This window comes from Aedes albopictus, chromosome 3 (genome assembly GCF_035046485.1).
Source record: "Aedes albopictus strain Foshan chromosome 3, AalbF5, whole genome shotgun sequence".
Taxonomy (NCBI): Eukaryota; Metazoa; Arthropoda; class Insecta; order Diptera; family Culicidae; genus Aedes; species Aedes albopictus.
Genome location: NC_085138.1, coordinates 152161429 through 152187483, shown reverse-complemented (window position 1 = coordinate 152187483; position 26055 = coordinate 152161429). Strand labels below are relative to the sequence as shown.

The following is a 26055-nucleotide window of genomic DNA, read 5'->3' as shown; positions in this document are numbered from 1 at the left end:
AAATGTTCTTTATTATGTAAATGAAGCGCTGTCCGACTAGAGGTATATAACCGGATTATATCATAAGTATATTTTATTCTGATATAACCAACAAATCATGTTAAAATTTAGTTATGGCATGGGCTCTTTATTATTATTTTTCAATAATAGTATAGCAAAATGTGGTATAATCTCCTGTAACATTAGTTGCAGAACCCTTTACAACTTTACAAGCTTTTTACAAATTTAAAGTCTGGAAAAGATATCAAAATTATAACTGCTAGTGTGGAGCCATTTTATTCTCTTTATTAGAAAGATTTTCAGCCCAAGGTGGAGAGCCAAACATTCTTTAACAAATCCAATGAGTTTTTAATATTCTTCAGATTGTTGTTGTTTGTTTATAAACTGGGATTTTTCAGATTAAATGCTTTATTATTTTTATTCCCTCCTCGACCAGCAAAAGAGGGGTGGGACAAAAATTGAAATAAATAACACTAGTTTACAGCATTTTTGAACTCGGTAAGCTGATGATCATTTTTTTTTGGTGTAGAATCATGCCCTGAGTTCGAAAACGCGAAAGAAAAAAATTACAGTAGAGCGGAAATTTTTTCGACTTTCCATACAAGGTTGATGATTGGAAATCGATTTTTGTTCTATTTTTGGGCAAAGTTGCTCACTTCACACATCTCATTCTCCGTAATCAATAATCCGATTGAGCTGAATTTTTTACTGTAATTCGCCTACATATGATATGTCAAATAAACGTCGAGAAAGATTTTTAAAGTAGGTTTTTTCTTATTGAAAAAAATACATTTCTTCAAAAAATTTTGTGAATTTTGCTAGAATTTAAGAAGATCGCCCCTAAAACTCGCCAATATCTTGAATTTCATTAATCTGACGCAAAACCTGTATTCAGATGATCTAATGGTATTGTATTCAGCATTTAATTTATGGAAAAAGATTTAAAATTGGTTGAACAAAACGCAATATATTTGAATTTTAGTAAATTACATATTTTGAAAAGTTGCAAAACTCGATATTGAGCTAAAACTCAAAAACCTGTCTACTTGAATTTTTTTGAAGGTCGGTTTTGAAATCAGCACTATATTGTGCTTCAAAAATTTTGGTCGTTGACAGAAGTTCACGACTTTCGTTTTATTATGTAAACTTGTGTAATTGTAACGGCCTTATTATCTCAAAAATTTACCCGGAATTTCCTCTAAGAATAATACCAATAATTTCTACACGAATTCTTCAAGATATTTATTCAACAGTTCATTCTAGAAATTTCTTTAGAAATATCTCAAGAGTTTTTTTTTTCAAGGGATCTTCACAGACGGATATCTATGCGTTTCTCTAGGTATTCAAAAACTCTTCCACAGAATTCTCCAGAAATACTGCCAGAATTTATTTTAAGGATTCCTTCAGAAAGTTTTCTATGAACTCCTCAGTATTCTTTTTCTAGAACATTTTTGCTGGGTCCTTATGGCATTCTTTTGAGGAAATACTTTTATCTCCATAGACTTCTCCAAAACATCAGAGATTGCTTCAGAAATTTCAAGAGGGATTCTTCAAAAGTTTTTAATGGAGGTTTCCAGAAATTTATCCGAAAATTGTTTTACAAGTCCTACAGGGATTGCTTCGGAAATTCTTCCCAAGGTTTATCCATTAATTCTTTAAGAAATTCTTCAGTAATTTCTGCTTTAAAGCCCGATTTAATCTACCTATGGAGAACAGAACCTTTCTTACACTTATTAAAAGTATTGTTAATATATTATTATTTAACATACAGGGGATGGCCAAAATGTTTGGGATAGGCAACTTTTTTTTCTCTTACAAAAATTGTTCAAGATGCTGTAAATTTTCATAGAGTGTATAAAAAATTCTCAAATTTTGACTGTTTGTTCACCTATTATATGTACAAATTTGAGCTCGATTGGTTAATCTTTTGCGAAGTCAGAACCGTTCCAGTACAGCACTATTTTTTGGACAACTAATTTTTGAACTGTCATATCTCGGAAACCAGAGAACCGTATTGAATGAAACTTTTAAAGTTTATCAACAATATATTGATACTTGATACGACGCTATAAAATGTAATATTTAAAGTAATACCGGTTTGACATTTTTACCCATATAGAGGAAAATAAGTCAAATTTACAATATCATACAAAAATTACTAAATGTATTATTCTTTCAATCCAAATAGGCTCTAATATATCTTATAAGAGATATCTTCAGAACAGAAGCAGAAAATCTTTGGATATCAACATTAAAATTTAATGACATTGATGTAAAAACAATACATTTTTTTGAGAATGATCCAAAATGTTTCAATTCATGATAACTTTTTTTCAACGTTCAAAAAGTACCTATGTTTTAGTGGCATGAGAAGCATCAATGTATTGTTGATCAACGTTCAAATGTTCATTAAATTTGGTTCACTGGTTTCCGAGATATAACAGTTTAAAAATAAATTGTCTGGAAAATAGTGTTTTACGAGAACGATTCTAGCTTCGCGAATCATTAACCAATCGAGCCCAAAATTGTACCAATGATGTACATAGGTAGGTTAACAAACAGTCAAAATTTGAGAATTTTTGATGCACCCTATGAAAGTTACAGCGTTTTGAACTTTTTTGTGAGAGAAAAAAAGTTGCCTATCCCAAACATTTTGGCCACCCCCTGTATATTAGGCCTGTCCACCTTTTTAAAAATGTTCTCTGATTCTTCAGTTCACCACCATATTTTGATTGGCATCCTAAAAGAAGTAACTGGTCAAAATTTCAGCAAAATCCATTGAAATTAAGAGGTGCATCAAATCAATTTTGTGTTTTTCGACTATTTTTGAACTTCACAAAATCATAACTGTACTAAAACTTGTCAAAACTTAATTCTCTTGGTAGAAATTGAAAGCTATACTTGTTTGCTACAACTTCTCCGAACAACGTGTGCCAATAAAATTGAAGGAAACATGTGTAATTATCACATTTGTAATCAGAAAAACCTTAAAAAGTTGATTTTTTGACAGATTTCGTTTTGGAACACCCTAATATACGAAATAAGTTTGATATTTTAAAACGGCATCATATTCTCTCTTGTTTTATGGTTATTTGCTTTTTTGACACCAATGCTGTAGGAGTTGAGCAAAAAATATTAAAATTCGGGAAAGCCAAATGTGGCCTAAAAACCAGCTTTTTGTCGGCGTTTCTTTTAAAACAAAAACAATTTGGCTCTGTAAATTAGATGATTAAAATTTGAAGTTGCACAAAGCGGTTAAAAAATGCAGCAAAGTAGAAAAGAAAAAAATCTCACAAATAAAATATTTAATTTTCATACATCATGAAAGTTACTGTATCGATAAGAAAATATATTTCTGGATTGGTAAAGGTAATTTTCACTGAAATATTTGACGGAGAACCATTAGGGTAAGTGTTCCAATTATGGTTATAGTACCAATCATTCGCCATAGTTGATTTTCACCCTTTAACGGTGTGAACCAACAAGGAAAAATTTGTGAACAACAGATCATGTTCACAAAAGATGGTTGCACTCATTTAAACTCAACATTTTGCTCAAATTATGGTAGAAATAAATCATTTTCCTTAAAATTTCGTCTTCCTTGCACCCTTTTTCGCCATAGTGTACCAGTTATGGCTAATCCCATAAGGAATGCATGCAAATAGTACGAAAAGGAACCGAAGTTAAAAAATGTAACCATAATTGGTACAGGGTTCCTATCATTGGCACACGCTGTAATGAATACTAAAAGTAGTTTTGGCTCCGTTTCTATATTTTTCACGTAAAGAGTGGAAACTTAGCTATCTTTTAACATATTGACGACATTCGCTGGTCTTCTTGTTATTTTTGTACAAATAGTTTTCCTTAGTAGTGCCATATTTGGTACATCCACCCTATTGTGGACCTGTTCAAAGCGAAAATTTTTGTTCCAAATTTCACTTCAACATCAGTAGCAACTAACGTTGAGTAAACGAATGTCTCAATTACTGATTACTGTATTAGTTTCTATGGTCTGACAAGCTTTACCATCTGAAGGATTGGATGAGCTGAAAAAATATAATATTTTATATTAAATGTGTTCAGAAAAGCTAAGAAACTGTATGGTAGTTCTCATGTTTCGTAGAAAACCTGAAAAAAACAAAAAACTAGATCTTAAAAAAATGTTGTGGAAATGTCTTTATCTATTTTTCACAGGTTTTGATGAAGGCATTTCTTAGACAACTTGTTAAGAAAGCGAATATGATAAAAAATTAAGATAATTTTGGGTACTTAGTGATAAATAATGTTGAAATCATTAAAAACACCTTTGTGCAAATGCAAATTTGGATAATAAAGTTAATTGTTGAAGAACTTGACTCTTCTTTAAAATATCATGACAACTGAAAGGAAATGCAAAAAATGTGGTGCACAATATGCTGTATTCTGAAAAAAAAAATTGGCAGAAATCATCAGAGCAGTTCATTTCATTTAATAAACAAAGTGTATTTATAATTTCGGAAACAGTCTATATATAAATTTAAAGCTTTCATTTACCATATTCTTAATTTTCATAAAATTCCTTTTTATTTGTAATTTGTTATTTATATTTTTATTGGAAACAATAACCTGCTAGGCTAGTATACACTTTATATGAGGTCAGCATTATTTATTGAAAAATAATTTCCCATGGACTGGTCAAAAGCTCAAGCAAGATAACAAGCGAATATAATAATAAATGAAAAAGGGAATTTATTGAAATACTCTTCAAAAAAATAGCTCAGTCACCAAATGCCCAACCGAAATAAAATTTCAGGGCCTTTTATAAGGATGTTTTAGCTTTCATTTTGTGCTGAGAAAACCCAAATTGGTTGACAGACAGCTGAGATATTTAATATGATACACTTTGTTAAAAATCTCTTAAAGTTTAGTTGTATAACTCCTGAGTACTCTTCGAAAAATATCTCAGTAACCAAATGTCCAATCGAAACAAAATTTCAGACCGTTCTACAAGGATGTTGTAGCTTTCATTTGGAGCTGAGAGAACCCAAATCGGTTGACACACGGCTGAGATATTTATCAATATGCAATTTGTCAAAAAATTCTCAAAAAGCTAACCTACACTACCCGTCATAAATACGGACTCACAAAAAGTATTGCAACAATAATGCATCACCCTGACTCACCTCGATATCTCCAAAACCTGAGGACTTACAAAGATGCTATCTTCAGGAAAGTTATTCAGAAGACCAAAAGCAAAAACTTTTCTGAAGGCGGCATTTTCGTAGGTGTTCTGGTTTTAGAGATATCGATGTGAGTCAGGGTAATGCAATATTGTTGCAATACTTTTTGTGAGTCCGTACTTATGACGGGTAGTGTATATTACTTCAAAGTACTCTTCGAAAGATATCTCGGTAACCAAATGTCTGACCGTCATAAAATTCAATAGGGTTCTACTAGGATATTGTAGCTTTCATTTGCAAATGAGGGCATCCAAATCGGATATCACACGGCTGAGAATCGTGCGTGACTTTTTTTTGTCACATACGCACACACAGATTTATTGCGTCGACGGAAGATCATGAGTACACATTCGACAAGAAAGGCACTGTTACCACTAGGTGGATTAATCTGGATTTTTTAAGAAGCGTTTAGAGAATGTCTTGAAAAACCTCTGCAGAAATTTCTAGAATCTTGAGAAATTTCTAAAAAAAAATTTTGAGAAATCTCATAGAAAAACAATTGGAAAAATTCTGGCATTATTTCTGGAAAAAGTCCATCAAACATATTTCAAGAAACACATGAAGTAATACAATAATTAACCTCTATAGCCATACTTCAAGGAGTTTCCTACAGTATCTCTTAAGAATTCCCCGGAGGAATTCATGAAGAAATTTCAAACGAAACTCGGGGCGATAGAAGGCTCGGAAGGTCAAGTCACATATACCAATCAACTTAGTTCGACGAATTGAGATGATGTCTGTATGTGTGTATGTATTAGCGTGGTTCAAAAAATCGTTTTTGCTCCACACCGCTCATTCGATTCGTAACCAGATTTTAAACCTCCTCCAAAAATTTGAGCTCATTTGGTTGAAAATTGAGACTGCACAAGCCCTTCAAGGTTTATATGGGAATTACTTTGGGAAACTATGTTTTTCATTCAATCGACTGTAGAATTTCCCCAAGTACCTTAGAGGGTTAGTTGACCCTTGATATTTCTAGACTACTCTATCAGCCACAAATTTGCCGAAGACCACATTCAAATCAGACGCCTTATTAATTAGTTATCGATTTGTATCCAACTGGGGAAACTTTAACAGTGATCCTCCTGCTTCCCAGCAGGAAACATTGCTGCATGTGGCGCCTAAGATAACACACTGAAATAATGGCTACTATGTTTCACTGCAAAATACAGTGATTCCCACCGAATAGTTGAACTACCATGAGTAAAGATCTAGATTCTGGGTAAAAATCGGTATCTAATTAATGAGGCATGCGATTTGAATGCAGTCTTCGGCAATGTTGTAGCTAATAGAGTAACCAAGGAGTACCCAGGGTCAATTAACCATCTAGGGCACTTGAGAAAATAAATAAAAACATCGTTTTCCCATAGTAATTCCCATACAAACTTTGAAGGGCTTGTGCAGTCTCAATTTTCAACCAAATAAGCTCAAATTTTGGGAGAAAGCATAGAATCTGATTACAAATCGAATCAGCGGTCTGGAGCAAAAACGATTTTTTGAACCACACTAGTATGTATGTGTGTATGTGCGCAAAATAAGTTCACTAACTTTTAAGGCACCTCCCATTGGCCGATTTTTCGGATTATAGCTCGAATCGAACCGGAATTTTACCGCATTGTTTGCTATTTAAATGGTCCAGATTGGTCAAGGCGTTCCGGAGTAATTGCCATTTCAGTGATTCGGCCCAGCACAGGTAGAACAGGCCTATATAGAACTGAACCACCATCATGCGACACATCAAACAGCGGCGATTGTTGTAGCCTTTAGCATGGTTGACGAATTTTGTGCGGAAATCAACAATGGAAATCAAAATTTCCACGACGTCAGCCCAAAGTTTAACATGGCAGCCTAATATTCAACACGGCGGCTCCAAATTCAAGATAGCGGCTGATCAATAGAGTTTTAGCCTCCAAAACCATGAAATATGGGGTATATTTGTTATAACCAAGATGTCAGGAGTCCAAAAATGGTGAACAGAATATCCAAGATGGCGGTCTGAAATCCAATATGGTGGCTTCAAATTCAAGATGGTGGCTGTTTAATGGTGTTTTTAGGCTCTAAAGCCATGAAATATGGGTAAATTTGGTATGGAAAAGATGTGTGGAGTCCAAAAATGGCGATCAGAATATCCAATATGGCGCTCTTAAATCCGCGATGGTGGCTTAAAATTCAAGATGGCTGCAGTTTCATGGAGTTTGCAATATGAATATATTCGGTATGGGAAAGATGTCCTAAGTCCAAAAAAGGTGACCAGAATATCCAAGATGGACGCTCAAAATTGAAGATGGCGGCTGTTTAATGGTGTGTTAGGCCCTAAAACTATGCAATATGGGTATATCTGGTATGGGGAAGATGTGTGGAGTCCAGAAATGACGACCAAACTATCCAATATGGCGGCTACAACTACAAGATGACGGGTATTTAATGGTGTTTTATGCTCTTAAACCATGCAATATGGATATGTTTGGTATAGGGAAGATGTCCGGAGTCCAAAAATGAGGACCAGAATATTCAAGATAGCGGTCTAAAACCCAAGATGGCCGCTCGAAATTCAATATAGTGGCTGTTCAATGGAGTTTTAGGCTCTAAGGCCATGCCATGTAGAATGATCGAAGTGTGCTGTGCCAAGAAACGGAAGCAAAATTTTCTCGGTCTGTCAATTTTGCCCCGTTCCAATTCAAAATAAAATGGAAATTGAATAGTGAAAAAATCTGAAGTTTCTGCTGTCGGAGCTACTTTTTAAGTTTTTGTGATCGAGCACTGTTTGGCGACACTATCATGTCAGGAGAAAGCCGTCCAGGTTTTCCACAGATACATCACATTCAACCTGGGATAACAAGTCAGGAAGAAGACATCCATCGGCAAGTGCCAATGATACCCGCCGGACGACTTCCAAGGTGGTCCAATCGAGTCCGGAGTCTTCGTCCAGCGAGTTGTAACGAAGTAGTCTGCCGTGCAAGTCAGCAGTTAGGTGACAAAGGTCGCCATTGAGGTCAGATCTTTCTTTTTTACATAGTATTAATATTTTTCAATGAGTGCGTTCTCAGCCCAAACTAAAACAAAACAATATTTAGAATTCAATTCGATATAATTCTATGCATTCGAGTGAATTCCCGCATAAACGATAACCATAAGATTTGCTTAACCACCCATTCGAGATACAGTTCGAACAGTATGCGGTATTGTTGAACCGTCTACATTACGGTTCGTTTATTGTGTTGGTTTATTAGGGTTCAGTTCCTAAGTATTGGCTTGAGTTTTGAGGGCGTTACCTTCATCATGAGATATTTTTAAATCCTGTTGAACTCAAAGTTGCCCTCATAATTTTCACCACAATAAACTTTTTGACCTTTCGACATTTTGCCCATTACCCATCAAGATTATATGTATTAGATGTCTAATCTGCAAAAGTTTTGATTCGAAGTCCTGTCATTCTGATCGGGAACTCATAATCACATGATCTGTGTAACACTTTCCTTCCCACAACTTTGAACGACTAAGTATTTTTTTGCGTTTCCAAAAAAAAAAAAACGTGCTTAAACTAGATTTCTAATTGGCTTTGTTTGCTAATCAATGAAAATAATTTAGTTGTATGGAAAGGAACTCTGTTGGCATTTCATATATTATTTCCGGTGAGTTCGTTCCTGCTTATGCTGTTTGTGCTTGCTTTTTTTATGTAAAAAAATATAGGTCTTAGTTTTTGTTTACTTATTGAATGTGTCCATTCCTGAACGAGAAAAATAGGTAAGTTATGAGAAAAAACTATGATATAATACTTTTTGATATTATTAAACATTTGGTATAAAACAACTATTTTTGGGAGTGGAGGGAAATAAGAGCTGTCAGTCGAAACATAATGGTTGGGAAGAGTGGAGATGCCAACTTCTTATTATAACTTTTATGTGGAGAATGAAAGCTTCTTCTTTTTCACATTCATTGGGGCATCCTCCAATGCGATGGCTTGCACTATATATAATTGTCATGATAATTGTATGATCTTGGTTGTATAATTATAATGTTTTGCTTGATCAAATCACATTGGATGGACAGCCCATTGCTATCGGGCTTAGTACCGTGCTACAATGAATGGAAACCATCATCATCATCATCATCATCTAAGGCCATGCCATGTAGATTTATTTGGTATGAGTTAAATGTCTGGTTTCTTATAAAGGCGACCAAAATTTCCAAAATGGCGGCTAGAAATTCAAGATGGCGGCTATTTAATAGTGTTTTAGGTCCTAAACCATGAATATGCAGGTTACAATACATAATATGGCGGTTTAAAATTCAAGATGGTGGCTGTTGATGGAGTTGTAGGCTAAAAAACTATTCAAGATGCTCTGAGTTCAAAAATGTCGACCAGAATATCCAGGTTGGCGTAAGATAATTCAAGATGGCGGCTGTTAATGGTGTTTAAATGAAGTTTTAGGCTCTAAAATCATGAAATATGGGTGTATTTAATATGTACAAAATGTCCAGAGTCAAAAAATGGCCACCTGAATATCCAAAATGGCGGCTGTTTAATGAAGTTTGAGGCTCTTGAACCTTTCAATATCTGGTATGGGGAAGAAGTCCAAAATGGCGACCAGAAAATCCAAGATAACGACTTTAAAAAACATTGCGGCATTGCGCAACATTCAAGGTTGCGGTTTTTTAAGAGTTTAAGGCTCAAACATTAAAAGCCAGGGAAACGATATAATTACTGGTGTCATAAAATGGATTTTCGTTAAACGTAAAAGTGTGATATTAATCAACATGTTACTTGAGTTATGTGGAAATGGGTTTTCGAAGGCACGAGAAAAGCGCCATCACCGCTAGGTGAATTAATTAGGGATTTCTGTAAACATTCCAAAAAAACTGATGATAAATTCTCACAGGAATTTCTGGCGGTGTCAGAAGAATTTTAGGAAGATTCTTGCAAAATGTATAGAAAGAATCCCAGAAATGTCCTTCCGCGAAAAAAAATCGTTAATTCATGGAGGGATTTTCGTTGGTGCGCACCAGCATAAAGGGCACTGTAATTTGGAAACTTTGAGCTCTCATTTTACCATGACAGCACTGTGACAGACTCTCATGCCTACTCTTCAACATCGCTCTAGACCATTTGGAAGTGTGACAGAGTTGTATTTTTGCAAAAGTTCAGCATAGCAAAATAATCGTTTTAGCTGAGAACCAATTATGCCAAAATTTAAAGCTCGTATCTGTTTTTTTTTACCGTACGAGTTTCAGACAGGGCTTATGGATATATGAACAAAAAAATGAAAAAATCAGGGTCGCTTATTTCCCCTGACACTACTTACTTTGAAAAACTATAACTCAAGAACGAAGCATCGTAGAAACAAAGTTTTTATTTAGAAAATAAAGGCAATTTTTCTTTGAAATCCAAAAAATGGATTGGAAAAAGTTTTCCACAAAATTTTCTACAGTTGAGTAAATTCTGTGAAAAATGACCATATAATATATGCGTACATGGTAATTTTTCACAAAATTGGGCAGTACTCAGGAAAGAAAAAAAGTGCATTCCAAAAATTAAATCTTATAAAAAAAACCTTCTCAAAAATAGATATTAAATTTTTTTCACGAGTTCGGGCACAATTTTTTCGGCTTTGCTTTACGAATTTTCTCAACTGTAGAAAATTTTGTGGAAAACTTTTCCAGTTCATCCTCTCCTCTTCTTCTTGGCGTAACGTCCTCACTGGGACAAAGCCTGTTTCTCAGCTTAGTGTTCTATGAGCACTTCCACAGTTTTTAACTGAGAGCTTCCTCTGCCAATGACCATTTTGCATGTGTATATCGTGTGGCAGGCACGAAGATACTCTATGCCCAAGGAAGTCAAGGAAATTTCCTTTACGAAAAGATCCTGGACCGACCGGGAATCGAACCCGTCACCCTCAGCATGGTCATGCTGAATACCCGTGCGTTTACCGCCTCGGCTATATGGGCCCAGCAAATTTTTTCAGGAATAAAAACAAATATGAACTGAACTTTTCCAGTTCATATTTGTTTTTATTCCTGAAAAAAATTTGCTTCCATTTTCTAAAAAAAAACCTTGTTTCTACAATGCTTCGTTCTTGAGTTATGATTTTTCAAAGTATGTCGTGTCAGGGGAAATCAAAAAAATCCACCTGAGTTTTCCGGGAAAATAGGCGACCCTGATATTTCTCAATTTATTTTTTTTTGTTCATATATGCCTGTGGAAAAGTTTCATGAAAATCAGAGACACTTCGGCCCAATTTGTACGATAATAAAAAAAATCCCCATCTGACAAAAAAAACATATATAAATGGACATTTAGACCTTTATTTAAAAACCCAAATAAAATCTACTTTATTTTACCTTATTTTAAAAACGAAAAGAGATATTACAATATGCTGTCTCTTTGCTGGTCTCCCCATTATCAAAGTGAGTTTTTCCTAAAGAGTTAAATGGGGCACAAGCTTTAAAATCTAGCATAGCATGCTGTCAGCAGTTTTTTACGAACATGTTCTGAATGTTCCCCCAATAGACGGTATATGATCATTCAATCCTGAGATGAACAAAAATAAAGTGATTTGTCTTGTCCACTACTGTAGAAATCTCACAGCCCATTATCACTTGAGTCTCATCATTACTCTCTCACAAAGCGCATCCAACAGCATGCAGTGACGTCATAACCAAGGGGAACTCACTCCAGTTGTAGCCGCCTATTCTAATCAGTTTAGCGTTCAAGTTCACAAAGTTCGCACGCATTCGAACGGTCATTGAGCATCAATTCTCTGTAAATACTAAATACGAACAACCGCACAGCCAGCGTCGTCCTATCAGCAAAACAGGTTCTTCCTCATCATCGTCTTCTTGCGGGAACAAATCCCGGATCGGAAGGCTCAGTTCTTCAAGCAGACAAGAACGGCTCAGCCGAATTATGACGACGACGACGATGATCATCTTCAGTGTTGTGATTTGGTGTGGTAGAATCGGAAGCCTTTTTTACTAGTGGAACGCACCTCTTAGCATTGAGGGAAAATCAACACGGGTGTTCAATGTGGAGACTACTAAGCTCTCGGCCAACGGCAGCGTGGAAATGCATTGCACTGATCTGGATCTTCGCTGCGCTAATTGCGCCTTCGATGCAGCAAATTAGTTGTGAGTATTGTGGGATGGGGGTTAGGGGATTTTCAACGTGAATGTAAAGTGTTTTCTAGTGAATTGATTCGTGCTTGGTGTCAGTTACTAAAAAGTTCTAAACCAAACGAGCGTAGTGATAATGTTATCAAGAAAAGAAAGAAAAAAAAATGAACTTACTAGTACTTCTTCAGAGTTAATCCAGTCTTATGATTTGGACAAATGTTGTGAATAAAACAGAGACAAATGTTGCTGCGTGTAAATGCATTACGCATTGGGGAATCCCATATGTGCACTCACCATCAGTATGCATTTTGCACTTTGTTGACCGTAAGTAAATGCTTTTAAGCATGGGCATCAATTACACATATGTACAGCAAATAAAATTCAATTGAGTTTAAAATTAGGATTTTAGTGAGTCGACTAATCTGAAAAAACACATACATTTCTTAAAATCACAAAAGCAGCCTGCACCGATCAAGCACTTATGTAGGTCCAAATGTCGATTATGGTACCACCGTCGGCCTTCATTTGGCTGCCAATATATTGGAAGCTTTCAACATTCTCCACTGCTAGCCCAGCCTCCGTAAAACTTCAAGGGATGACCGTATTGACATCCAACGATTTGGTCTTGTTGACGTTGATGGTAATATCTGTCGCCGGGGAGCGGTTGGCAAGATCATCGAGCTTTCTCTGCATATCAGAGCCCCGTTTAGCAGAAGGGATTTGATTATTTCAAACATGTTTTGAAACAACTACTTGTTTGCAGTTTTGCTACAGGGTATATTCCCAAATCCTGGCGGGACATTACTTCAAAGTTTATTCCGAAAGTGGGTCGCGCGTCGTATGAAGAAGCAAAGAGCTTCAGACCTATCAGTTTGACCTCTTTTCTTCTGAAATGCTTAGAACGCATTGTCGATCATCATATCCGTGATGTTCATCTGGCCAATGTGCCTCTTCATGGGACCCAACATGCTTACCAATCTGGAAAGTCCACTGTGACTCTTTTACACAAAGTTGTTTACGATATCGAGAAGGCATTCGCTCAAAACCAATCCTGCTTGGGTGTTTTCTTAGATATCGAGGGTGCCTTCGACAACATGCCTTTCGATGCCATATTGGAAGCCGCACGGGGTCATGGTATATCACCAATGATTTCCAATTGGGTTCACCAAATGCTCAAAAACCGACATCTCTTCTCGACATTGCGTCAAGCGGCGATTAGGAAATTGAGTGTTTGTGGATGCCCCCAAGGGGGAGTCTTATCACCAATTTTGTGGAATCTCGTAGCAGATACGCTATTGAGGCAACTCAATAATAGCGATTTTCCTACTCATGGTTTTGCCGACGACTACCTAACACTGTTAGTCGGTATGTGCATCAGCACCCTTTTCAACCTGATACAAAACACTCTTCAGGTAGTTGAGGGTTGGTGTCGCCAATATGGCCTTTCGGTAAATCCGAGTAAAACATCTATTGTTCTTTTCACGGAAAAGCGAAGCCGTAATGATGTTCGACCTTTACGTCTCTTTGATTCTGAAATCAATTTGACTGAACAGGTAAAGTACGTTGGAGTCATTCTTGATTCCAGGCTTTCCTGGACACCTCATGTTGAGTTCAGAATCAAGAAAGCTTGTATGCCATTCGGGCAATGCCGGCGAACCTTTGGTACAACTTGGGGTCTTAAACCCAAGTATATCAAATGGATTTACACAACTGTCCAATATTGGCTTATGGATTTCTTGTGTGGTGGCAAAGGGGCAAAGTGAGAACGGTCCAATCAAAGTTAGACCATCTCCAACGGATGTGCTTAATGGCGATATTTGGAGCGTTCTCTTCAACTCCTATGGCAGCGCTTGAAGCTCTCTTTGACATTGCCCCACTACACATTCATCTCAAACAAGAAGCACTTTCTTGCACTTACCGTCTACGGGTACTCGGTCTACTAGAGGAAACTCCTGTGATCTGCACATCAACACACACCTCGTTGTTTTCACTTTTGGTGAATTGGGACAAAATTGTTCTTGCTCCAAGTGATCTTACAATTGCTTGTAATTTTCCATATAGGACATTTTCCACGAAATTCCCTTCCCGGGAAGAGTGGACATCTGGTTATCTGGAAAGAAGTATTTCAAACGGCATCGTATGTTACACTGATGGCTCCCTTCTCGAAGGTCGTGCAGGTGCTGGTGTTTATTCTTGTGAGCTAAGACTGTATCAGTCTTATTCACTTGGTAGACACTGCAACGCTTTTCAGGCCGAAATCTTGGCTCTTATGTGCGGGGTGCAATCAGCACTTCAGCAGCACGTAATGGGCAAAGTAATATACTTCTGTTCAAATAGCCAGGCTGCTATTAAAGCACTTGCTTCGGCCAACTCCAGGTCGAAGATAGTTATTGCTTGTCGAGCTCAAATCTTTAACTACTGCGGAGCGGAGCTAAAGAAAGACTAATTCCAAACAAGCTCTTCGAGTACTGACTTTCTAAACATCAGCTGTTCCTTTATTCTGACGGTTTATATAGGAAGGTTTTCGTGCTGTTACATTCTATCTTTGTCACACTCTCTCGATCCTCTCTTCAGGGGGTTCGTACAATTTCACCGAATCAACTTAACTCCTACAAAATCGAGGAGCTGAATTCAGCAAACGCTGTTCACCTTGTGGAAATGAATTGGCTGATGAGTTGGCTCGCACTGGAGCATCACATGACTTCATTGGTCCTTAGCCAGCTATTCCGGTATCCAAGTGTTGGGTGAAGCTTCAGATTGACACCTGGGCTGCCACTCAGCACAAACAATACTGGAATAGTTTGGAGTCATGTCGTCAAACAAAATTGTATTGTACTGAGCCATCTCTAGGGGTGGCAAAGTATCTAACAAATCTGTCAAAGCAGAATTGCAGCATGCTGGTCAAAGCATTGACTAGCCACTGCCGACTCAGTTATCACATGGCGAATATTCAGCCAGCTGATTAATTTGCCTGTGTTAACTGTGAATCCGATTATGGAACTTCCTATCATTTCATATGTAACTGTCCAGTTTTTGCGCAATTGCGTTTCCGAGTGCTCGGAAAACACTTATTAAGTGAAACTGACTTCAGAAACCTGAATCTTCAGGACGTTCTGTTGTTCTTGACCCGCTGTGGTAAAGAGCTATAGGCTCTCTTTACGGTTTATGCGTTATCACAGTGCCCTTTTCAAGGCGCTGTTTGAACCCATTGTGGTACGCTTTTGCGAGTATGACGATCCTATTCCCTTACCTGTCCTTTCCCCTGTCCTATCCTTTTTCCTTCCCTTCTCCGTCAGGTAAATGATGAATAGGCTCGTGTTTATGGCGATGGCACAAATTTCCCAAAAGGAGGAGAACGTGCCTCTGGAGCCGACCTACTGATACCTGATACCCGTTTAGCTAGGCGAGTAACGTCATCAGCCAGTTCGAAGTTATTTGGGTTCTCCATAGTTGTGGGCTGCCACAGCCCACGATTTGATTCACGATCAATCGCACCTACCAGGATCTCGTCGATTACGATGAGGAACAGTGGCGGTGATAGTATACAATTATACATCCTTGCCTCATTCCAACAACAGCTCGGATGAGATCGGACAAGACCCCGTTGTGCAGTACTCTGCACGAAAAAAAAAACCACGTACTCTACGATTTAAACGGCTATGCAGTCTTGTAATTTGGGAAAACGAGGTTTATTATTTGCCCGACGTTTCGACACTGGGGTTTTGTGTCATCTTCAGGGGTAATTAATTTTTCGTTTTTGGTCTTTAATTACCCCTGAAGATGACACAAAACCCCAGTGTCGAAACGTCGGGCAAATAATAAACCTCGTTTTCCCAAATTACAAGACTGCATAGCCGTTTAAATCGTAGATTAAAACCCTCAGTCGATCCTCCAGAAGAAAAACCACGTACTATGCTTCAATGAGGCCGATAATTGACTCAGGGACACTCTTTCGCCTGAGGCTCCCCACATATAATCGTGAATAAGACGGTCGAAAGCTTTTTCGTAATCAATGAACACCAGGTAGAGAGATCTTGGATTTCATTGATTTGCTCCAGGATATATGGTCCATACAGATCCGCCACGTGCGCCTGGAAGAAGCGGAGTGCGAAGAAGTGGAACTGCTGTGCTGTTCACAAAAAACACGTAAGTTCTACCAGAAACTCAACGCATCCCGCAAAGGCTACGTGCCGCAAGCCGATATCTGCAGGGATAAGGACGGGAGCCTCCTGACGGACAAACGTGAGGTGGAAGCAGCACTTCGACGAGCACCTGAATGCAAAGAGAATGAAGGCACGGGGTATCGTGGCAGCGGAGGATATGACTATGTTGGCACAGCAGAGGACGGGAACGAACCAACTCATACGCTGAGGGATACTTTCGAGGTGGTAGAAGAATTCGTCTACCTCGGTTCCTTGCTGACGGCTGAAAATAACGTAAGCCGTGAAATACGAAGGCGCATCATCAGTGGAAGTCGTGCCCACTACGGGCTCCAGAAGAAACTGCGGTGGAAAAAGACTCACCCGCGCACCAAATATAACATGTACAAGACGCTAATAAGACCGGTGGTTCTCTACGGACACGAGACATGGGCGATGCTCGAGGAGGACCTACAAGCACTAAGGACGCTAAGCTAAACTAAGGGCGATCTTCGGCGGCGTGCAGGAGAACGGTGTGTAGTGGAGAAGGATGAACCACGAGCTCGCTGTACTCTACGGTGAACCCAACATCCTGAAAGTGGTTAAAGCTGGACGGATACGGTGGGCCGGGCATGTTGCAAGAATGCCGGACAACAACCCTGCAAAGTTGGTGTTTGCTAACCATCCGGTTGGTAGGTACAAGAAGGCATGGAGTGCAGAGAGCACGATGTACGGACTAGGTGAAGCGTGGTCTGGCGAACGTAGGGCGTGACCGACATTGGAGAGCTGCAGCTGCAAATCGAGTATTATGGTGACAAATAGTTGATTCAGTGTTATCATGAATTTGATGTTGAACTAAATAAATGAATGAGATCCGGCACGGAATTCTGTTGCGGCTGCCGGAGAGTTGCGTCAATCTACCCCTGTATCCCCTGTATCCTTTCCTGAGGACTTTGACTTTTGAAAACGATGCACAGCCACATGATACCCCGTCAAATATCGCATACAGTCAGGTCACCCTTTTGGACACCTTCACTAAAATACCTTGCATCAAGACGACCAGACATGTCGCGGTTTCCCATGTGTTGCAGAATAATTGATGCAGCAGTTGTGCGGATACTATGGGGTCAGCTTTGAGCATTTTGGCTGATGTGCGATCGACCCACAGGGCTCTGTTCGACTTCATGCTACGGATGGCTGTTTCAATCTCTTGCACTGATGGAGCTTCGGTGTTGACACGGGTAATACGTCGAACCCTTGGCGGATCATGCTGAGGTGTTGATGGTATGGCCGACACTTGTAAAAGGTTTCCAAAGTCCTCGAACCATCGCTTCAAATGGTAAGCCGGGTCGGTCAATAACTGTCCAGATGTGTCTCTCACGGGCATCGTAGCATTAATCGTGCTCCCAAGGCGACGTGAGATATCGTAGAGGAGACGAATGTCGCCAGTATTTGCGGCTTTCGTGTCTTCCTCAACTAGGGAGTCCGCCCACGCTCTTTTATCCCGTCTACATGAGCATTTCAATTCCTTCTCGAGAGTCGAATAGCGCTGACGGGCTACGGCTTTGGCTCCTCGTGTTTTCGCTCGCTCTATCACGGCTTTGGCCTCTCTTCGCTCCTCTGTCTTCCTCCAGGTATCATCTGTGATCCACTGCTTTCTTCGGGTGCGTAGTTCACCTAAATTATTCTCGCCGGTGGCGATGAAGGCGTTCTTCAAGGACCTTTTCACCGTAGCATCTTCCAGTCGGCGTTTGTTGAACCAGCACCTGATTTTCTCCTCGTGCTGACAGATGCTAGCAACACGCAGCCGGATTGCTCCGGTTAGGAGATGATGGTCGGACACAATATCAACGGTACGTTTGTTCCGTACATGCTGATTAGTAGATTTGATTTTCTATGAAGCCATCACGGGAAACCCATGTCACTTCAGTCAGGCATTAATCAATGGGGAAAGAACGATCCCCCAATCGCCGCTTTACATTGTTGCCACATAACTCTGCAAACAGCTCTCCGTTCTCGCTCAATTTCTCCAAGATCATGACGTCCCATGACGCACAGTGGTCCACATTTGAAAATACCTGGCAAAAATTGCCAAATCATGATAGTCTGCTAGTTTTAGCCTATATTAATGTATTGGAACATGATTAAGCGCTCAATTTCATTTTAATGGCATTTTCATTTTTTGTCGACTTCGAACAAAATCCGAACAAAATTGATGTTTTTCATACAATCTTACTATACACATATATCAACATGGCGCTATTGTTTTGGCAGCTCTTGGCAGTTGCATTTTTCTTTAACCGATTCTGCATACATAAACGAGCATTTGAACGGAATCTCCCCGTGGGGAGTAGCTGGGAGCGATTTGTAAGACACTTTGAAGTCAAACTGTAAGAATTTCTCGTACTAATGACATGTAATGTCTACAGGGGATACTCAAAATAACTGGGACAGGTAAAATTTTCACTTTTCAAAAAATGTTCAACTCGCTGTAACTTTTTGAAAAGGGCATCAAATATTCTCAAATTTTTACTGTAAGTTCATCAACTAGTTGTGTATCAGTGGTTCAAATTTGGAAAAGATCGGGCTATTCTTCACGAAGATATAAAGATTCTTGAAAAGGGTATAATTATTCGATAGCCAACTTTGAGCTTTTATATCTCCGGATTTAATTAACTGATTGCAATGAACCATTCATGACTTATATGATGAACTCTTAAAAACGTTTAACATAACTTTAAATTTTTAACAAGAGAAAAAGTTATAACGATTTTATTCATTTCACGATTTTTTAGTAAATTCATCAATTTCTAATATGCATCCCATTACTTTCTCAATTTATTAGCGGCTATGTTGTAACTTTCCTTCAAAACACATTTATATATAAGTCATTTAGAAGGAAATTAATTGAACTATAATTTGCATCTTGAATTTTGAAACGATGTTGAAGTTTTGTTTTATTAAAAATAATCTAACCGTTATAATTTTCTTCCGTGTTAAGATTATGAAGTTAAGTCAATGGTTTTTCATAGCTCATTATATAAGTCATAAATGGTCAAAATTTCATTGCTTTCGGTTCATTGAAACCGGAGATATAACAGCTCAAAGTTGGCTATCAGATAATTTTACCTTTTTCTAGAATTTTTATAACTCCGTGGACAATGGTCCGATCTTCTCCAAAATTGGACTACTGATACACAACTAGATGATGAACTTACAGTAAAAAATTGAGAATATTTGATGCACTTTTCGAAAAGTTACAGCGAGTTGAACATTTTTTGAAAATTGAAAATTTTACCTGTCCCAGTTATTTTGAGTAACCCCTGTATTTTGGAGCCAAAAGTGTTATTCTGATCTCTTGCTCCATTGCAGATGTCTGATTTACACAAGAACATACAAATAAAATTTTGAAAGCAATTGTATTACTTATATCAATAGACTTTTGTAGTGGTTGAACTTATTTGTGTTCTTTATAAAAAAAAATCAGAGGGGTGTGTGCAAGACACAACCGAATGACGTAAACTACGTAAAACAGTTTATTATGATTGATAACGGACTTCTGTTTGCTGTTTTGTCGAACAAATCATACAATTTGTTTAGACCAACTACGAGGTTTGTGGTTTGGCTAGATCGGAAGCTACTTTAAGTTTGTAGAACTTTTGGCGGACAGCTCGGTAAGTGTATACATACCATGGTTGTCTTCATTCGGTGATTTCTATTCTTCCTCCTCTTTGTTGTTTTATGAGCGATTACATTCTTAAACGTAACTCATTTCTGATTTCCATTAGCAAATTATTGAAATTTTGGGAAAAATGCATTCCTAACCTAAATTGTTCTTCAATATTAATTATTAGCCTTTTTCCAGACGGGTAGGCTTAATATTACCGAATATTATAATATTTAGTAAATAATTGTATGTAATACACATTTTAAGAATTTTCGGCAAAAATTACTGATAATTACAGATATTGAATATTTTGTAATTTTGTAATTGCTGAGATCTTATTCAAATTTGTCAACACTGGTTAACAATTTTCATTTTTAGGCAAACCAGCAAATTGTAGAAGAAATTTCACTCAGTTTTCTAATAAATTCCCATTTAATTTTAAACTTTTGCCGCCCGGGTTAGCTCCGAAGAAGAAGATTCTTCCCAGTTGACATGACCAACCGCTCGCTATGAGAGAATGCGAATGGGCCACCCCGTTACTGCTACGTTTCTGACGGTGCGTTTGCCGCGAGAATTCGGTTTTAACTCTAGCAGAAAATTCAGAATTGTAGCCCTGAGAAGGGCTGTTTAAATTTGATTTAGCAAAACCAAATCTGTTCAACAGTAAGGAGGGATTTCTTCCTTCGATGATGGTGCTGCATCCGATGATGAAAATTTCTCCGCGTGCTGCTGTACCCATCCGCAACCGCACTGGGAGATTTGGAATGAGCCACCGCTGATGACCCGGCGTTAGCAAACTCAACTCCGCTTCCCGGCTATGCTTCTGCGTCAATGGGTCAAGCGGTTATAATCTCTCCGATGAAAATTCCAAGTTGCTGTGTCATGCCTATCCGCTACCGCACTGGGGAAATGCGAATGAGCCACCATCGCCGGCGGAGCTCCGCTTTCCGCCCGGCGATGCTTCTGCATCGATGGGTCAAAGAATAATGAACGAAGATGAGAAGAAGCAGTTTGCTTGTATGCTGCACAAAGGTATGGTTTCCCCTCTTGAACGTGATTGGTTAGATACGAGGGGAGTCGAAATCAATGATGCCATACAAATTTATCTGTAATCATTTATTTTTGCAGAATATTCAAAATAATTTAAAATGATAATTATTAGCCTTTTCCTGAACAGTAGACTTAGGATTAACCGATATTATAATATTTGAATATTTGAAATTCAAAAATTCTTATGGAAATTTGGCAACGCTGGTTAACAATTTTCATTTTCCAATAAACCAGCAAATTTTTCTAAGTTGGGCAAATTTCTATTTGATGCGCGCATAAGTTTATACACAGTTTATTGAATTTAGAACTGATTCGACATCAAGCGGTTAAATTCTTTCCGATGAAAATTCCCAGTTGCTGTGTCATGCCTATCCGCTACCGCACTGTGGAAATGTGCATGAGCCACCATCGCCGCTGCTACTCGGTTGCTGCTGGTGCGTCTACCGCGCACGGCAGCGCTTTCGCTGTAGTTGGTTTTAATATGTCGGCACTTACGTGTTTGCTTTCTAGGATAATTCTGAATGAACTCTTATGCAGAAATTTAAAATTTTAGCCCTCACAAGGGCTGTTTAAATTTGATTTCGCCACACCAAAATATAATCCACTTTCAGGAGGGATATTTGTTTCCGGCGAAGGTGTTGGATCCGATGTTGAAATTTCCATTCCGTTGCTGCCGGGCGCATCCGCTACCGCACTGGGAACACGCGATTGAGCCACCACCGCCGGTGCTGCTTGGTTGCCGACGGCACGTCCAACGCGCTCGGCAGTGTGAAGCAGAATGGGAGAGCGAAAATGCTCTCTCCCGCTCCACCACGGTCGACGCTCGGAAGAATATTGCGCATTTCCCACCCCACTGGACCCCTTTCGCAGTTAGTATAAGTGCGGGATCGTGAATAAAACTGCGATTTTGCATCGAATCGTGTCGGTGTCTTCTGCGCACTTATGCATTACAAAGTGCTGAATAAGTGCGCAGAAGACACCGAAACGATTCGATGCAAAATCGCAGTTTTATTCACGATCCCGCACTTATACTAACTGCGAAAGGGGTCCAGTTGGGTGGGAACTGCGCAATACTAACTCAGACCGGCAGCGCTCTGCCGATGCGTTTCCATGGAGTAGTCGAAGAGGACTGATGGAAGATGAGAAGAAGCAGTAATCTTTTATACTGCCCGTTTCTTCCTCAAACTTGTGCTCGCACGTGATTGGCTGTATAAAATTAAAACATGGGTTCACTATTTCCAAATTTTCAATAGTTTAGAATTGAAAATAGTAACTTTTGTGTATTGTAGAAAATTGTTGTGCAGTTTTCCCATCGATTCGAGCTTTTGAGTTATTAGCGTTTGAAATCTGTTGCAATTTCGTGACGGTCGCAAAATTTTAGATTTTCATTTTGCACCCGGTACCGTGGTACAGTACCGTACCTTCCCCATAGACGTAGTTTACGTCAAAATTCAGAACTTTTTCCATCCGCAGCTATTTAGTGCTGTAACAAGATACAAAATCAATATTTCCAATTTTCTTAAATGCCAGTTAGTGCTCCTGGTATTATAGATGAATTTTAATATACTGTAATCCCATATAAGACATGTTCAAAAATTTAGTTTCTGCCAGCTTTTCTCAAAATTGGACCTCTGTGTGACGTGATAATTATCTAAGGTGTAGTAACAAACCTTCGCGCTTCGCCCATGATGAAGTCGCCCATGAGGATCTCGATATCATATCATCTTCTTCTGCGTGCAGCAAGCTTTTTGACGACCACCCATGGAGCCACTGACCTCTAAGAGAACCAGGAGCCGATCAAGTCAAGTAAGTCTTGAATGCGATTATAAGCAATGCTAAGCTCACGAATCTAGGAGACGATGTACGTAAACAATGTTCGACGTACTCGTACTGATAAAATTATCTTTGAGCTTTACAAAAGCATTACAAAACGCTCTAGGGCACCGCCTATAAGTGATAAGTGACTGGCTGAAGGTCCTTGGTGAGGGTGTCGAGGTAAGGGCTCTAATCGCGAAGGTGACTCTAAAGGTTAAAAACCTAGAAGAGATCACTAACGTGGAAGAGCTCGTCACGGTACTGCGGCAACAGCTCAATGTGCAGGTAGCCACCGCAGCTGTTCGGCTACAGAAAGAGGCCGGCAGGGACACAAATAGCTTCGGTTCAGCAACCTGTGGCGGACGTCAAAAAGTCCGTTAAAGTAGGGCGGATAGAGGTAGGCTGATGCGTATGTCACCTGACATTCCACGAGTCACCGGAGGTTTGCTTTAGGTGTCTGAAACCAGGACACAAGTGTGGGACTGCAAATGCCCTGACAGGCGCGAACTGTGTAGAAGATGCGGCGCTGATGGTCATAAGGCACAAAGCTGCATGAGTCCACCCACCTGTATGATCTGTACCGGAAAATCTGTGAATAACAGACATCCATTGGGTGGTCCAAAGTGCCCGGCCTTCAAGAAAGCCGCAGTGAACAAATCCCAGTGCAGATAACGCAGCTGAACCTGAACCTGAACGGCTCAGCAACTGGTTTATAAGGCGGTTTCTGAGTGGGAGACGAGTATCGCCATCATAGCGGACCCAGGACCCATACCGAGTATCCACCGGCAACGGAAACTGTGTCGTGGATGGGTCTAGACAAATGGCGGCGATTTGGACGACCCCAACCAGGAGTTAGTTTCTACTACCTAGGAGGGCTTCGTGGTCGCCAAAGTAAACGGGGCCTTCTTATGTAGCTGTTATGCGCCTCTGCGGTGGCCGATCGAGCAGTTCACGCAAATGCTGGACCTCATAACGACCGGTGGTAACAAGCGGGGTCAGATCCTACTAGAGACACTGGCCATCTTAGATGTCGACTTGGCTAATGTCGGTACCAAGAGCACCTATAGTCAAAACGGAGCGGAGTTAATTATTGACGTGACCTTTTGTAATCCTGGCCTAACAAGAAGTTCGAACTGGAGAGTACACGGTAGCTACACTCACAGCGATCACCTGGCGGTTCGCTACAGTATCGACTACAACAACGGCAGACAGCGAGTAGAAGAAGAGGCGGCTAGGCCAAGGCCAAGCCCTCGCAAGGGGAAGACATCATACTTCGACGAAGAGGTATTTAGGGAGGCGCTCCGCTGCGACAAGCTGGTAGCGGTGCTCTCACGTGCGTGTGATGCGAGTCCACTCTAGAAATAAGAGGCCACCGGCTTACTGGTGGACTCAAGCGATTGGGGACCTTCAACAGGCCTGTTAGCCGGCGAATGCATCGAGCACGAACTGAGGAAGAGCGAAACGAACGGCGGCTGGTGTTCGCCGCTACCAAAGTCGAGCTGAAGACCGAGATAAGGTCTAACAAAAAGACCTGCTATGAGGGCCTCTGTCAGAGTGCCAATGCAAATCCGTGGGGTGATGCCTACAGGATTGTGTTGGCCAAGACAAGAAGTGTAATGACTGCTACAGAGCAATCTCTAGAGATGTTGGAGGGGATCATTGTTGGGCTCTTTACGCGTCATGATCCTAATTCTTGGCCTCCTTTAGTAGGACAGCTGAGGACTAAGGCTGGCGATGAGGAGAGGGTCACCGATGAGAAACTTGCGGGGATATGTAAGGTCCCAGTTCTGGACAGAGCTCTGAACATGGTCTTAATAGTAGCTATTGCAGAGGCTCCCAGGAGGTTCAGATCTGCCATGTAAAAAGGCCAGGACGAGGGAGCCCTCCGTGGTCACATGGCAGCGCGCGTGGGACAGTTCCACCAAAAAAGGTGGACCCATAGGTTGATCCCGACGGTAGCTAGTTGGATTAACAGGCGCCATGGGGAAGTAACATTCCACCTCACTCAGGTCCTTTCATGCCATGGCTGCTTCCGACAGTATTTACATCGTGTTGATCATGCGGGCTCTCCCTCGAGTTTGTGCTGGTTTAAAGGAAACGGAGGAACACGTTTTGTTCGTGTGTCCGCGTTTCCGCACAATGCGTGACCGCATGTTTGTCACATGCGGGGAGGACACAGCTCCGGTCAATCTTGTCCAGAGGATGTGTTGGGATGAGTTTGGCTGGAATGCCGTTTTAACGTCTATCACCCACATCGTCTTGGAGCTACAGATGAGGTTGCGAGTGGACTCGGAGAATGGCTAGTTCAGGCGCTATATTTACAAGAGGAGGTCCAAGGGTTCGGAGTCAGCTACGAAGTGCATACCGGTACCCTGCGGTCGGAAACAACCCTTATAGCGATTAAGTGGCTGCGAAGAGAGCTTCCTGGTTGCGTTGTTGTCGTGGCGCCGGTCTACTGGGTTGGATCTGAGCCTACGGTTGGAAAGTGATCCCTGACAAGGTCGGGGTAGATGGAGGCCACATATCGGCACGTCATCCTGTGTGCTGGCTCATATGGTCGTGGCTTGAGGGAAGGTCGTATCGTAATTAAGCGTATTTGTGTAAAATTTGCTTAACTAGTTCTGTTAGATCTCTAGGACATACATTGAGCCAAATCCATTTGAATTATTGTGTCCCAATACACTTACTTCACAATATTATTTCTGATTGCAGCATTCTTCCGTGATCGGCGAAAAGTGTGCAACTACTACGAATGGAAGTGTGACAGTGGCCAGTGTATCGAATCGCATCAACTGTGTGACGGTGTGGTGGACTGCAAGGACAAATCGGACGAAACCTCCAAGGCTTGTGCGTTCATACGATGCCCCAGTTACGCCTTCCGTTGCCAGTATGGGGGCTGCGTGGATGGAAACGCCATGTGCAATGGCATTAAGGAATGCGCAGATAGCTCCGATGAACATCTGCATTGCCCCGGATACAGCGACGTATTGTTCTCGTCTGGCAATTGCTCGTAAGTATTCAACGCACAAGGTTATTGGAAACAGTAAGTTTGATC

General features: G+C 40.0%; 1 protein-coding gene across 1 annotated transcript in view; it reads left to right on the top strand.

Moving 5' to 3' along the window:
* The first annotated feature begins 11935 nt into the window (after positions 1 to 11935).
* LOC109431902 (modular serine protease) overlaps positions 11936 to 26055 on the top strand; it is a 29912-nt gene continuing 15792 nt past the window's right edge. The window contains exons 1-2 of the mRNA XM_062842712.1: positions 11936 to 12344; positions 25713 to 26010. Of these exons, the coding sequence (XP_062698696.1) occupies positions 12242 to 12344; positions 25713 to 26010 (401 nt within the window). The 5' untranslated portion in view covers positions 11936 to 12241. The remainder of the gene's footprint in view (positions 12345 to 25712; positions 26011 to 26055) is intronic.